Consider the following 16532-nt stretch of genomic DNA (forward strand, 5'->3'; position numbering starts at 1 on the left):
TATCAACACATACATTTGGACTGGGACATTGAAGCATTGTTAAATTCATTATTCATTAATTATGTGTGTAATATACTGTATTGAACAGCCTTGTTGCTTATCTGATCCATCCAGTTCCTGTGTGGAAGTTGAGACAAACACACACGCACATCATAGAGTAGGACACATTGTAACTTTGAATTAATAGTTATACAACAAATAAATTAATAATATTGAATTTAAATTTGATAAAGATAAATTGATTATACATTGACATTTTAATTTGTTTTAGGAATAAACACACAATAAAATAAAAGTTAAATTTATATTCTAAAAACATCTAAGGGCATCTGTGCAAACTGTGAAACATAGAGTCTGAAGAAGTACAGAAAAGAGGCGCCAACACTCAGCGCCATAGTCAAAACAAAACGTAGAGAAGCGTTAAACAAATTCTAATCAGAAGGAAGACAGACCAAAAAATGAGAACTTAAGTAAACAGACAGCAAGTAAACCAGAAATAATAATGTAAATAAATAACAAAGAAAGCAAATTTCTATGTGACATTGGTGCATGTAGAATTACAAATATAGAATAAAACTAAATGGAAATAACTGTCTGCAAGATGAGCATGACGTCATGAATTGTGCTCGGGTTAGTAATAGATAGATAGATAGACAGATAAAACGTTATTGATTCCTTCAGGAGAGTTCCCTCAGGAAGAAGAAGTAAAAAGTAAACAGTAACTAATAAGGGTATAAATGGAAACAAAATAGAAAAATATTACAAGGAGAATAAAAATAGAACAGTAAAATAAGAGAAATTAGGCATTAATGACCATGATATAAAAAAGTATTGCACTGTTATTGTTTTGCATTCCCTGTCATCCTAGCCCCCCCAAAGAGGAGTTGTACAGTCTAATGATGTATGAGACAAAGGATTTTTTATAGGCTAAACCAGTCGTTCTCAAAGGAGGATATGGTGTTTCCGCCCGGACAAAAAAGGGGGGTACTTGAAGGTATGCCAAGGGGTACCTGAGATTTTAAATATTTTAAAATAGCGACAATTCAAAATCCTTTATAAATATAATTATAGAAGAATAATTCTTCAACAAAATAAATATTTAGAATTAAGTTCACGAGCCCAGATGGATCTCTATTACAATATCCAAAGAAGGTTGATGATTGATTATATGCATAGAAATCTTTATTATAATTTAATCACTTGTTTAATTTTTAAAACGTTTTAGTTATTCTTATATTTTTTTGTCCAAATAAGTCAATTAAGACCACAACAAATGAGCAATATGGTGCACTGTTATACAATTTAATAAATCAGAAAATGATGACATTATGCTGTATTTTATTTTTTTATTTTACTGGGAAAAAAGGTTGAAAACCACTGCCCTAAATCATATCTAAAGCTAAAATTATTTTATAAGACTGATTATTTTGGATTATTGTGTTTGTATTGTGAGAGAAGGAGAGAAAGTGAGAGAGAGAGGAAGAGAGAGCAGGTGAAAAAACAGATTGAGGGTGAAGAGGATGGTTTGAGAAAATATGGGAAAAAGATGTTTATAACCTTACGTTATGTGAATGGTTTCTATGAGAACAGAAAATAGAAACATTGTGTGAAGTGTAAGGAAGAGATGGATACAGGATGTTGTTTGTAAAGGAAAACGAAAGTGAAGAAAAGATGAGAAAGTGACAAATGAAGGTATTCGTAAATGGTATGCTGTTGATTGTGGTTAGCTGCAAGTTTGTTTAATTGTTTGTTTGTTTAGTTGTTTGAGTGAAAGGGGAAGAAATCAATAGGAATAATTACATGCAAAATGGAATAAAACTATGAGTGCGATAGATAATGAATGAATAAATGAAATAAGTTTATTTTGGTCATATAATCAACCATCAACCAATTTGTGTGAGCAGTTTAACAGTAAATTAGACATATTAACAATCATACACATTTACACACAGAAAAGAAAAGAAAAAGAATGACCGAAAAAAGAATAGGCGGAAGCCAAAGCTTATATTGCCCTATGATATACATTTACTGAACATTAAATTACCTGGAACATCAACGTTAAAAGATGAAAGTAATTGTTACTATATTTTATAATGTTCAAAAAACTTTACCTTTCTAGGGTTTCCAAAACCATAACAAAAAACTACATGTGTTCAGCTCATCACTGAGGATGGTACATCATTTAACTCCTAAAACTGAAATACATTTGTGTTTTTATTTTTATTTTTTTGACCTATTTCAAAAATCAATATCCCCCGTAAATGATAGTTTTCTCCTCATAATGTAAATAAGCTAAGAATACAAACTGGAAGGCTGTTGTTCTTTACTCGGAAACATAATTGCCATTGTTTTAAAATTAAATTATCTGAACATTTAACACATTATGACTTATAAACATGGATTGGTATGATCATAATAATAATGCTTTGTGTATTATTGAAATGAGCCTGTTAAGTTTAAGTATTGGGTCTATATTTCTTCAATCAATCAATCAATGTTTATTTATATAGCCCTAAATCACAAGTGTCTCAAAGGGCATCAAAGGACATCCTCGGTACAGAGCCCACATTTCTTCTATAAACATTTCCCCAAACTTCAAAACAATACTACATATGGAAAAATAAATGAATGAGATAACATATGCAGACATTTCTTATTCAGCATGTGTTTTACTTTATGCTGAATGGCAACGATTTGGATATTTTTCTTTAATATGTTCAATATGCGGCTTCCAACATATTAATGATCAATTACTATTCTCAAGAATGTAGTTCATATATACTCTGTCAATTTCCACTTGATTCAACTTTAATTTTTGTTTCACAATTTGACCGTGCCCCTCTTACCATTTGACTTTGCACCACTAAACACCACAAATTTAGTTTTGTTATCATTCAATGATTACTTATTAATATTAAATAATTTTTTAGGTGAATCAACGCGACCTCGATTTCCTCAACGATTTCTTCAAGTCTTCTCCTGAACAATATACATTTGTATTATTTGCAAACGTAATACATTTAATTTATTAGATACTGAACAAAGATCACTTAGATTAAGTATAAATAGCTTAGGTCCCAATAACAAGGCTTGTGGAACCCCACAAGTGACTTTTTCTGGCTGTGATTTAGTCTTATTTAAATTCCCCATATTGAGATCTATTACTCAAAACAACTACTTAACCACTATTGTGAAACACTTTTAATTTATGGGAGTATTGGGATAGGATTGAGGAAGATGTCCGCTGTGGTGGTGGTTAGTTTGGAAATCAATTTAATAAAAGTAAGTTTAAGTCAGGTAACTTTAAAGTGCAGTCTGACATTTTAGTTTGGAGTAATTTATATTTTTATTTAGACATTGCAGTACACCATACTTCTGGATGTTGAGCTAGAAGAGGATAATGGCATGACAGAATAAAGTTAGAGTTAAAGTTGGGGTGCCAGTGATTGTCACACACACACTGGGTGTGGTGGAATTTGTCCTCTGCATTTGGCCCATCCCCGTGATCGCCCCTGGGAGGTGGGGGGAGCAGTGGGCAGCAGCGGTGCCACGCCCGGGAATCATTTTTGGTGATTTGGCTCCCAAATTTTTTATAGTCTTTGGTGTGACTCGACCGGGGTTTTGAACTTGCGACCTGCCGATCTCAGGGCGGACACTCTAACCACTAGGCCACTGAGATGAAGGAGGCAAACCAAATCTCAACAGCTTTCAGTTAGCTACAGATTTTGAGAGTGTAATGCGAATAACTATAACTTTACAACTGTTTGCTGTGAATAGTGTTGAATAATAAATACAAATAACAGCCTACATTAATAACTAGAATAAGAGCCGATATGTAAAGTGTTAAAAAGAGGAGAAGTGTGATTAGGCCTGGCGCTTAGAGCATGGCCTTGTGTGTTTGTTGTGACTAGGTTGGATAACCAGTTGGAGACAGGCAAGGCAAGGCGGGGCAGCTTTGTTTGTGTGGCGTTTTTCCAGGAAAGGGCAGACTCAAAGTGCTTCACAGACAACAAAGTGAAATGAAAGAAAATAAAAGCAAAATTAAAATGCAGACAATAAAAATAAAAACAGTGCGGACGTTAAAAGTTAAAAGATTAAAAGATTTAGCTGAAAGATAAGGAGAAACGTGAATAAATACATTCTTTTGTTTTGGAGAGTATCACGCACAGCGGGAGGTCAGAGAGCAAGCATGACAGCTTCCTCGCGCCTACTGATAGACAAATGATAGTTTAAATTAACTTATAGATAATCTTTAAGTGAATTAAAAGGGTATTTAAATACACATGAAGTAGTACGTATAATCTTTGAATTAAGGTTATTGATTAGCATTTAATGGGATAGTTAAGACTGTAATTTCAAAACGTGATATGCAAAATTGAACTAACCGAGAGGATATGAAAACGATGGGTGTACATGTTTTGAGTTCCAAATTCTGGAGGAAAAACCTCAACAAAACGTAAAACCATACAGACGGACTTGGGTGGTAGCCACGGTTGTGCTAGGTCAAGCGAGGGTGGAAAGGATATGCAGCAGAGGGACTGCCAATCTGAACAAGACAAGCTCCAAAGTTGTAGCCAGAACATGCTCACAAAAAATACAGGTGTGACAGCAGGACGAACAGCAGGATACAAACAGACCCCTGCTGGACATAAGTGTCAACGGACAATGTTCAACACAATCTTTGAAGCATTCCTTTGTGGTCAACCTGCACACACCTTGTAATGACCTGCTTACGAACTGTGCCCTGACAATTCAATACCGCACGGAAGGAACTTCCTGATGTTGCCTGACAGCACGACATCAGCTGACAACTACTGGGGACGCCTCCCAGGAACGAATGGAGGACGGGGACTGTTCCAACTGTCCTAGCACTGGCTGACTGAGGTGCGTCCGTGTGCCCTGCCACCCAAACCGCCAAAGTGTATGATCACCAATTAGATGACTCATAATAGGAGCCTTTTGACTCTTATATAGGGTGGGACTCAAGGTATGGCCGCTCATGTGAACTATCCTTACAACAATTAGAATGGTATACGATGGACAACTAATGACCCACATTGTTCCCTCTGTCCTGCCTACGAAACCAAAAATGTAGGTCAAATGATAAAACAGGGCGTAGCTGCCGCTGATTGAACCGATACGCTGATACCACATTTTCAATTATTTCGGTTGTCTGTTAAAAACATAGCTATTGGTTGCAATTTGGACATTCCTGCTGTAGGCTACAAAGAGCTAGCAGCTACACAACAGCTGAGCTAAAACAAAATTTAAGCATATCAAATAATTGTAGTTGCTTATTACATACACAAAGTCGCAGAGAGACAGAAGTCTGTAGAAAGTATTCAGTAACAAACGTGTCCGCATTATTAAACTTTCTACCACAGGAAACATACTGAACAAGTACAGCAGTTACTGTCAGACTCTAATCCGGATTACCTTGTCTATCAGACACATGGTTAAAACCCATAACACCTTTCGTTCTAATTAATGTCCCGGGGGACAAGCTTACAGAAAAGACAGATCGAGTGACAAAGGGGGGAGGAATTATGATTTATGAAAGGGAAAACATTAAAAGTAGATCAATTTGAGTATGTTAAAATTAAAATCACATTAAATATCAATGGCGCTACTATCGCAGACAGTCTGGACATAAGTAATAATTTTAATGAACATTTCATCCAGTCTGTACAAACCCTGAATAAAAAGTCCCTCAAAATCAGTGCAAATAATTGTCATTGATTCAGGATGGACTAATTTTAGAATTAACAAATGAAACAAAGTTAAACAAAATCTTCACTGCATTATCAGACTCACGATCTAGAGATATATATATGGGTTGGACACTATCTTCCTAAAAACATATAAGGATTGTATTATTGCTCGTATAACAACGATTGATAAATAAATCAATAACGGAAAACACTTTCCCTACCACGTCGAGAAACTGCTACTATGATTAAATCCATAAAGCAGGAAATAAAGAAGACCAGAACATGTACAGACCAATTAGCCTTCTCCACGTTTTAACAAAAGGAATAGAAAATTTGAAGTTAAAAGGTGGCTTTGGAGCAATCAAGGCTGCTCACACGGTCACTAAGAGGGGCATTATGTTGACACATCAATTTAATGAGTATTATATTTATCCATGAGAGCATTTTTGTTGTAAATTTTGAGGTATGGCTGTTAAAATCTTGGTTGTTGTTACGAATGATGACAGATGTGAACAAGAGCATGTATTGTCTTTGTGTGATGATGTAAATAAGGTGTGGTTGTATTGTATGTTAAGAATGTGTCCATGAAGGGGCATTTGGTGACTTTTCTTATAATTGATTACATGCTACAGTATGATTATTTTTGATTAATTATTGATTATTATGAATGTATATATTTATTATGATTAATTAGTGTCATAATTTTATTGCTTGATTTTTGGATCCCTTTAATTTAGGTAGCCAGGGACTGCAGATGGAAAGTAGCTATTTAGATATAATCTGGTACAGAACATATCTGTTTCTGAACTTAATGTTTCTGTGCATTGTCCCATCATAGATAGACTAAATTAAATACAACTATTTAGTGAATTATTGAGCCCACAATAATTCACTAGGTGTTGTAAAATATCAAAGTACTATTGCAAAAGCGAACAGTGACCTCAAACATGACCTGTCCTCCGCCTCTGTTCTTGCTGCACTTGACTATCAGCTGCCTTTTCTTTTTCTCGGATGTTTCTGAAAGTACTAATACTACTATTACTATTACTATTACTATTACTATTACTATTACTATTACTATTACTACGACTAACACTGTCCCTGTGAGAGGGACAGAGGGGGGAGGTGAGTTTGGATTGGGTCAAGTTTGAGCGTGTTGAGGTTTTATTTAATCGATATGATCAATCCGGTACAAGGATAAAGGAACGCAATGATTTAGATTGACAATTGCAGTGGTTGGCGAAAGCAACCCCAACCTCAAAAGAGGGTGCCAATTCAGTAATTAAATGTTTTGTGAATGATCTAATATCCCGACATGGTTTCCCCAAAAAGATTAGGTCAAACAACGGCACCTATTTTAAGAAAACAGGTTAATCTTCTTCAGTCACAAGATCAGCACTTCTCAGGACCAGCAGCTTCCTAGGAAGGTGGAAAGACCATGAGACCAAAATGGTAAGTTTGCAAAATGTAGAATTTGTGTGCCAGTTCCTCTGTGCAGATTTGAGGATGAAAGCAGCCACTCCAGATTCCCTTGCACTCGCTAAGAGGGGCACGGTCAAAGCCAATCCAGGACCAACACCCGATACCTGACTGGAAGGAACCGAGAGGAGAGACAACACCTTGCCAGCGATGACAAGAACAACTAAGGTTGCCAGCCAATGTGTCCATCAGGACTCCAGCAGCTGTGGAAAGAAGTGTCGGGAGTGCCGAAGCGGCGAGGAGGCCTGGACCAAAGCCCCACGCCCCATACTCTGCCCCCGCCTTCCCCAAAGCCCCCACAGCTCCAACTTTTTCTCAGCTTTTCCCCAATTTCGGCCAGCACGCACCGGCCACTGAACAGTCTGCCCAATGGACTGAACCACACCCCAAGAAGAGACAGAGACAGACTGTTTGAGTGGATCTCCTTCTTCACCAAGGCAGCCAAAAGCCCAACGAGGTGTCGGCAGGCCACCAGCCTGAGGCACCACCGAGCCATCTATACGAGCACTAATCGAACATGGACTCACACGAAATTCAGTTGTGTGCTCAAAATGAATTGGTAATTAACAATATTGGTAACTACATCCATTGCAAATGCCGGGAAAAATATTTTTGCAAATGTCTTACAGTCATAAGTCTATATACATTCATCTATTTATGTTCAATGATGTTCATGATCAAAGTATTTGTTATTCCTTTACTAAATCAAAGGGTAGGCCACTAATTGTGTTCTGTGAGATGGTTTTACTGCAGGCTGGTAACAGCGATCGCTCTGAAGGAGGGTCATAGACGGAATTTTTGCCTCGTATAAAAACATTGAGGTTTTTGCCTCTATCTGTGGTAGAGATTTAACTTAGTAGTCTACATCAGAAATTGTTTTGGTCCAGGGTCTTAAGACCCTGTAAGGCGGGTATGTAGTAGAATTTCTGACCTTTGACCTATATTGCATGTCTATCAAGAATGTACGCTCATTTAATTTCTCTTCTATTCTGTGCCAGTGGGACAAAGGTGAATATGGAGTTGTGCCAACCTGTCTACAGAATGTTTAGAATTTCCAAATATGACTAAGAGATACAAGGTTGTTTTGGAACAGACAAAACCAAAACAAAACAATCATGACGCATTAGATAACAAACAATGACGCACAAGAGACATATAAAAAATGGCAGAAGACCGGAACTCGACAGTGATTTTGGCTTGTGTGTGTCTTGTTTACTCCGGAGTAACATGTGGTCTGTCTGCACGGCCAACTTAATTCAACCTGCTCTTCTGATAATGGGTAAATACATTTGTTGTACTAAACTACTTTTGTTGCCTGTTTAAGCTTCGGACAATCCACTACACACTCCCAACAGGTGTAAAAGAAAGGGCATCTCTATCCTCCTTCAAAACCGCACTGAAACAACACCTCCAGGCAACTTCAACCCTAAACTAACACCCTCCCTTCCACATCATACCTCTTCGGATTGTAAATAATCAAATGTAAATAATCAAATGTAAATAATCAAATGTAGACACTTTTTCTTATACTTTCTGATCTCTCTCTCTCTGTGTCCACTACCTGCTGTACACATCCTACCAAGTCAGTCCTACACTGTTCCAATGTCCATTTCTCTGATGATGCAATTGTTGATGGCTGAAGTGTTGATACCAACCAATCCTATAACCCCCCCCCCCCCCACCCACCCACCCCTTCGTATCCCACACCCCGGATTGTAAATAATGTAAATAATTCATTGTATATACTCTGATGATTATTGTGTGTGATGACTGTATTATGAAAATAGTATATATCTGTATCATGAATCAATTTAAGTGGACACCGACTTAAACAAGTTGAAAAACTTATTCGGGTGTTACGATTTAGTGGTCAATTGTACGGAATATGTACTTCACTGTGCAATCTACTAATGAAAGTTTCAATCAATCAATCAATCATATTGTTTATTATTATTATTATTTATTATTAGTAATACTTCAATAGTGTTTGTATTTGCTTTTATTTTCTTTCCTTGACATGTTTTGTTAAAGTCATAATTTGCTCAACCTGATGGATGTGTAACATTTTTGAATATGTTGAAAGTGTCTTGACTTTTATGTACATTGTGGATATATGTTTGTTGATCAATAAATAAATAAGAAGTGCTAGCTAGCTAATTTGTCCAAATGCTACCTTTAAACGCTCCCAATCCATAGTTTATTCTGATTATTTCTGCTTAGTGATCGATTACTAAAATGACAATTTATCTAGATAAATGTTTAGACTGATTTTTACGTCACCTTTTATTTGCATAAAGTACTTGATTTGATCACATTATTTGAGCTGAAAATATTTTATTGTCATGGCAGACAGGAGCACTTGGAGTGACTGTACTTAACCGGACGTGACGTCACAAGAAACTACGCCACAAGATGGCAGAAATGTGACATGAAGTATGTCTTGCTGCCGTAAAACCTTAGTCGAAGTGGGGGAAAAAAGGCAACTCAAAAAAGGATAAGCTACAAGATAATTTCAAAATGTTGAAAGAGTTGGTGAAGGAGCGACTAATGGCGGCAGCCAATGAAATATTCAGGCTGTTTGAAAGAACGATAGCGTCGTACGAGGAGGAATTGGAACGAACGATAGCATCTTACGAGGAGGAACTTGACAAAACAATAGCGTCCTACGAGGAGGAACTTTCTCGCGCAGGAGAGGAAAACAAACGGAAACGCCAACAACTGGAAGCTGTTTACAAGACGCAACACGTTGCAGGTATGTTGGAATGTTCACTAACATTCTACTTTTAATAGCTCAGCACTCAGAAAAATATTTGTCCAAATAAACACGTTCTCGTAATTATATCAAAGCTATAGGTGGCACTATATCACTAACTTTGGGGACATTGTGTTCTAAAGTTGTTGACATTTAGCACTCAGATCCAACAGTACTGTAACAATAGGAGCAATTGTTAAGATATGCGTTCCCTAGAAACTATTGTTTGTGTTGCCTTAGGGACATTATTCAGTGATGCACCGGAAATGGAGTAGAGCTTGTGAACTTGTCTGCCAAAGTTGAACAAATAATTACGGCCCAGTTTGGTCTAAATAATAAAAGAGGTAGTCCGAGTGATAGAACAGAATTGAACAAGTACCAACATTAATGTAATTACAGCATACTTGCCAACCTTGAGACCTCCGAATTCGGGAGATGGGGGGGTGGAGGGGGGGTGTATATTGTAGCGTCCCGGAAGAGTTAGTGCTGCAAGGGGTTCTGGGTATTTGATCTGTTGTGTTTATGTTGTGTTACGGTGCGGATGTTCTCCCGAAAAGTGTTTGTCATTCTTGTTTGGTGTGGGTTCACAGTGTGGCGCATATTTGTAACAGTGTTAAAGTTGTTTATACGGCTACCCTCAGTATGACCTCTATGGCTGTTGATCAAGTATGCTTTGCAATCACATGTGTGTGTAAAGCCGCATATATTATGTGACTGGGCTGGCACGCTGTTTGTATGGAGGAAAAGCGGACATGACGACAGGTTGTAGAGGACACTAAAGGCAGGAAATCGGGAGCAATTCGGGAGAATGGTTGCCCCGGGAGATTTTCGGGAGGGGCACTGAAATTCGGGAGTCTCCCTGGAAAATTGGGAGGGTTGGCAAGTATGAATTACAGATTGCTTAGGCTCGTTAATACTCTAGTAAACATGTAAGCAGTGTTGCCAGATGGGAAATGAGAAATAATTGCGTTTAAAATGATCGTATTTTAAAGAAGACTTTTATATACCCAATTTGACATTTCTCGGAACCATCTGCTCCTGTAAGAAAAGAAAAGAAATAAAATAAAATAAAAGGGTTACCACAGTGTAGCTCAGGAGTCACCAACCTTTTGCAACCTAAGAAGGGTTACTTCATGGTTACTGAGTAATACAGAGGCCTACCAATTTGATGCACAAATAACACATTTGCTCAGTTTACTTTTAATTATATCTTATTTTAATGGTCACCCCAGTAATAATTTCTCAAAATAACTATCTAAAAGGTAGGAAACATTGATGTTAGCATTCAACACTTTTTTTATTTACACCTGAAATAGTTGTTTTTTAATGATAACTTCTACACAACACTTATCAAGTTATATATTTAAACAGTCTATTAGGGCTGGGCGATATGGGCTTTTTTTAATATCTCGATATTTTTAGGCCATATCACGATACACGATATATATCTCGATATTTTGCCTTAGCCTTGAATGAACACTTGATGCATATAATCTCAGCAGTATAATGATTTTATGTGTCTACATTAAAACATTTTTTGTCCATACTGCATTAATATATGCTCATTTTAAACTTTCATGCAGAGAGGGAAATCACAACTAAGTCAATTGACCAAAACTGTATTTATTAAACAGTTATTAAGCAGTGGCACAAACATTCATGTCATTTCAAAACAGAAAGTACAAGATTGTCAGAGACATTTTAAAACAAGCTATTAGGGCACTTTTGTGCATGATGTCACTAAGATGACATAATCAAAACAACACTAAATTAAAGTGCACTTTTTGTACAGAACGCCACTACAATAGTTTAAAACAAATAGAGTGGACTTTCGTGCATGATGTCACACAAGATATTTCAATAACTGTCAAATTAAAATGAGCTGCATAATAGGAAATCAAATCGCTATGTGGTAGGTTACTGCGGACGTTATCTCATTCTATTGTTCACTATTTTTTTCATACGGTGTTGATGTGGAAATGGTTGTCTCTGCATTTTGTTGGTGTGGCACTGAACGGAGATGTTGACATGCGGAGGAAGCACTCTTCATTCTCTAGCGGGTGACTTTTCAAATGATGCTACATATTAGCAGTAATGCTACTTTTTGACAAAATACGGTTGTCTGTTCGACATATTCCCACTTGAAGCCAAACCACCGCCAGACGATGTACCCTGTGCTGTTTTTCTTGGGAATTAATTCTTCCTTCATTTGTTACCAGATTCGCACCTTCTTTCTCTCGTATCACCACTTGCACCACAACTAACGTTACCCATGCTGCTACCTCTCTGCTCCGCGAGGGCGTATACGTATGTGACGCATGTAAGAAGGTGCGCTTGCTGTCTGTGAGAAGGAGAAACAGGAAAGAGTAGGAAGAGCCTGTAGTGTAATGCCAGCAGCTAAAAGCAACTGCGTGAGAACGTATACTCGAATATCACGATATAGTCATTTTCTATATCACACAGAGACAAACCTGCAATATATTGAGTATATCGAGTATATCGATATATCGCCCAGCCCTACAGTGTATATTTTTAAAAGATAGCCAAGTGTGTGAATATGAGCGTGAATGTTGTCTGTCTATCTGTGTTGGCCCTGCGATGAGATGGTGACTTGTCCAGGGTGTATACCGCCTTCTGCTCGAATGCAGCTGAGATAGGTTCCAGCCCCCCACAACCCTTAGAGGGACAAGCGGTAGGAAATGGATGGATGGAGTATCGTACCTTTGGACAGGGTGAGGGGTGGAGGGTTTCATTTGCAATCTGGGAACATCTCTGTACACGTACAGTTTGTAGTACTCGGAAAGTAGGTTATAAATGTGACTGGAGAAAAGTTTACACCAAAGAATATCAAATACATATTACCTAGATCAGACCTGGGCAAATTAAGGCCCGGGTTTTAACGGGCCCCATGCGTTTCCACAAAGTGTTTCCAGAGCGGCCAGCCTGAAATGCGAGTGTCAGGGACAGATGCGGAAAGAGAATTTTACAACAAAGTTCTAAAGCTTAGTGATATATCAGTTTGTGTAATTATTTCACTATGTTTGTTGCATTTTTGTTGCGTTTCGCTTGATTGTAAAATATGTCGATCGAGAGGGTGTGTGACGTTCATATGTTGTCAATATTTAGTGTTTTATTGTTCATAGTTAATATTGTAAATCCCACATTCTTTATTTTCATGTTTCATTCATATTTTCTGGGTGTCTCATTCAGTAAAAACATTTTAAAAATTCCATTCTGTTTTTTAAGGCGGTCTGTCATAACGTTTTTAGCATTCAATCAGACCTTTCGGCCCCCAGACACATTTTTCCTCTAAATTTGGCCCCCCGAGTCAAAACAATTGCCCAGGCCTGACCTAGATCATAAGGAAGTCTGTTAAATGTAAATTGGAATCATCATAGGTCCCCCTTAAGAAACTTGTGAAATTAATGCTTTTTTGTGGATATTAAATACTACCAGACATTAAACAAATGGTGAGGAGATGGTTGATCAATAAAAATATTCCAAGGAAATAGCCCTGAACATGATGTGTGCGTACATACAAAATCCTCCCTGACAATCACAATCTCAATTCCAAGCTGGTAAATTATGATTCACATTTTTTTGCAGAAACGTGCAGCCCCAGTGAAGAGGAACTTCTCCCTCAGCCGCAGGGGGGTAGCCCTACCTTGGAGCAGAAAGATCCACAGCCCCGCCACATCAAAGAGGAACAGGAGGAAGTTTGGCCCACTCTGGAAGGACAGTGTCTTCTTACTGGTGTCTCCGTAAAGACTGAAGACGAAACACAAGCAGACAGCTTCTTAGCTCCACTATCGGACAGTGACGACACAACATCACACTCTCCTGAGGCTGAAGACCAGGACAACGCCCAAGAACCTTTGAGCAGCGATATAGACTTTGAAGGTGAAATGAGGACTCACATAGACATAAAACACCCCGAATTCTCTGAAAAAAAGACACAAAGGAAATGTTTAGTCTGCTCAATTTGTGCTAAAAGCTTTCCTTACGAGAGCCATTTGACTCTACACATGCGGACACACACTAGAGAAAAACCCTACAGATGCTCAGTTTGCGGTAAAGGATTCTCTCAAAAGGGAAATATGGCAGCACACATGACAACGCATACAGAAGACAAACCTTTTAGTTGCTTAGTTTGTGATGAAAAATTCTCTAGAAAGTCATATATGGTATTACACATGAGAACTCACACTGGAGAAAAACCTTTTAGTTGTTCAGTTTGTGGTCAAAGAATATCAAGAAAGTCAAATATTCTGTCACACATGAGAACGCACACAGGTGAAAAACCATTTTGTTGTTCTTACTGTGATAGAAGATTCTCTCATAAGATATCAGTGGTAAAACACATGAAAACGCACATTAGAAAAAAAGTTTGATGTCTAAGTTTTTGGTGAAAGTTATTCTTGTTTGACAGCAAACATCTCACGACAGAGATGTTTACTGGCTAGTGCTAAAATCATAAAACTGTAATGTCACAATACCGTAAATTCCGGACTATAAGCCGCTACTTTTTTCCTACAGTTTGAACCCTTGGCTGATAAAACGGTGCGGCTAATTCACGGATTTATCTTTGCTGACGGCCATGTAAATAGTTAAAAAATACCAAGCAAACACACTGAAAAAGTGTGTTATTGTTTGTGCTATGGTGCTATCTTTTTGGTGAGTTCGCTCACTGCAGGTGCTGCAGTGTCCTTCCATTTAGTGCTTTCATCCGGAAGTAGAATTGCCGTTCTCTCTTCAAGTCGTCCATAGCATTTCTACTCGTATGGATTCTTCATTCATCACTCCAAGCAACGTTTTACAATATAACTAAAACTGTTTATACTTACTAAAGCGTCCCATGTGTGCAGTCTAGGAGTTTTTTCATGCATATTTGTATTGGCAACACTAAATTGTACCTAGTGTGTGAATGTTGTCTGTCTATCTGTGTTGGCCCTGCGATGACGTGGTGACTTGTCCAGGGTGTACCCCGCCTTCCGCCCGAATGCGGCTGAGATAGGCTCCAGCAACCCCCGCGACCTCGAAAGGCAAGCGGTAGAAAATGGATGGATATGTGGGTTTTTCAATAGGAATAATTTCAAATAATGTATTTTATTATCATTTCATGGACACAGTGTTGTGTCCATGAAAGATTACATAACAAATTATGACAGAAACTTTGAAAAGACAAGCATACAAATAAAACATGAATGGTTTGACTGTTCTTTCAGATCAAAGTCGTCTGGTTTTAAATGATGACACAAAGTCTCTCCTCCCGAGTGCTGCTGCTCATGGGTGCCTCCTCTATCGTGTAGAAACACAAAGAAATCCATCTGAACAAGTCTCTGTTCTCTATATTTATGTAGCTCCATCTCAGGTACACTGCAAATTATTTGCCACAAGATTAAAAAAAAAAACGTTTTGAGAAATGCTCCTATATTTTTAAAAGCTATGTACTTACTTTATCAATCAATCAATGTTTATTTATATAGCCCTAAATCACAAGTGTCTCAAAGGGCTGCACAAGCCACAACGACATCCTCGGTACAGAGCCCACATAAGGGCAAGGAAAACTCACCTCAGTGGGACGTCGATGTGAATGAGAAACCTTGGAGAGGGCCGCATATGTGGGTAACCCCCCGTGGGTCTGACATAATATTGTGAAAGTCCAGTCCATAGTGGATCTAACATAATAGTGAGAGTCCAGTCCATAGTGGGGCCAGCAGGAGACCATCCCGAGCGGAGACGGGTCAGCAGTGCAGAGATGTCCCCAACCGATGCACAGGCCAGCGGTCTGCGGACCCTGGCCAGCCAGCACTTCATCCCTGTGTGTCTCCCCCTCCACAGAGGAGAGGGGGGCAGAGGAGAAAGAAAAGAAATGGCAGATCAACTGGTCTAAAAAGGGGGTCTATTTAAAGGCTAGAGTATACAAATGAGTTTTAAGATGGGACTTTAATGCTTCTACTGAGGTAGCATCTCTAACTGTTACCGGGAGGGCATTCCATAGTACTGGAGCCCGAATAGAAAACGCTCTATAGCCCGCAGACATTTTTTGGGGCTCTGGGAATCACTAATAAGCCGGAGTTCTTTGAACGCAGATTTCTTGCCTGGACATATGGTACAATACAATAGGCAAGATAGGCTGGAGCTAGACCATGTAGTATTTTATACGTAAGTAGTAAAACCTTAAAGTCACATCTTAAGTGCACAGGAAGCCAGTGCAGGTGAGCCAGTATAGGCGTAATATGATCAAACTTTCTTGTTCTTGTCAAATGTCTAGCAGCCGCATTTTGTACCAACTGTAATCTTTTAATGCTAGACATAGGGAGACCCGAAAATAATACGTTACAGTAATCGAGACGAGACGTAACGAACGCATGAATAACGATCTCAGCGTCGCTTGTGGACAAAATGGAACGAATTTTAGCGATATTATGGAGCCATCTTTACATCATAATGTTAATTTTTAGCATGAATAATTGTATTTTGACTGTTCTACTTTAAAAAAAAATTAAAATTGAGAAAATAACTATTCAAATAAGATATTTTGGTTGTCCCCGCATAGAACATCTTGTTTAAAGATTCTGCAACATCCT

The 16532-nt window shown here is 38.1% G+C and overlaps 1 protein-coding gene across 1 annotated transcript; it reads left to right on the top strand.

Moving 5' to 3' along the window:
* The first annotated feature begins 9572 nt into the window (after positions 1 to 9572).
* LOC133653142 (zinc finger protein 649-like) lies at positions 9573 to 15411 on the top strand. The gene is made up of 2 exons (XM_062052169.1): positions 9573 to 9942; positions 13549 to 15411. The coding sequence occupies exons 1-2, from the start codon at positions 9708 to 9710 to the stop codon at positions 14331 to 14333; spliced, it is 1020 nt and encodes a 339-aa protein (XP_061908153.1). The 5' UTR covers positions 9573 to 9707; the 3' UTR covers positions 14334 to 15411.
* Positions 15412 to 16532: the final 1121 nt, after the last annotated feature.

The sequence above is a fragment of the Entelurus aequoreus genome, linkage group LG07, assembly GCF_033978785.1.
Source record: "Entelurus aequoreus isolate RoL-2023_Sb linkage group LG07, RoL_Eaeq_v1.1, whole genome shotgun sequence".
Taxonomy (NCBI): Eukaryota; Metazoa; Chordata; class Actinopteri; order Syngnathiformes; family Syngnathidae; genus Entelurus; species Entelurus aequoreus.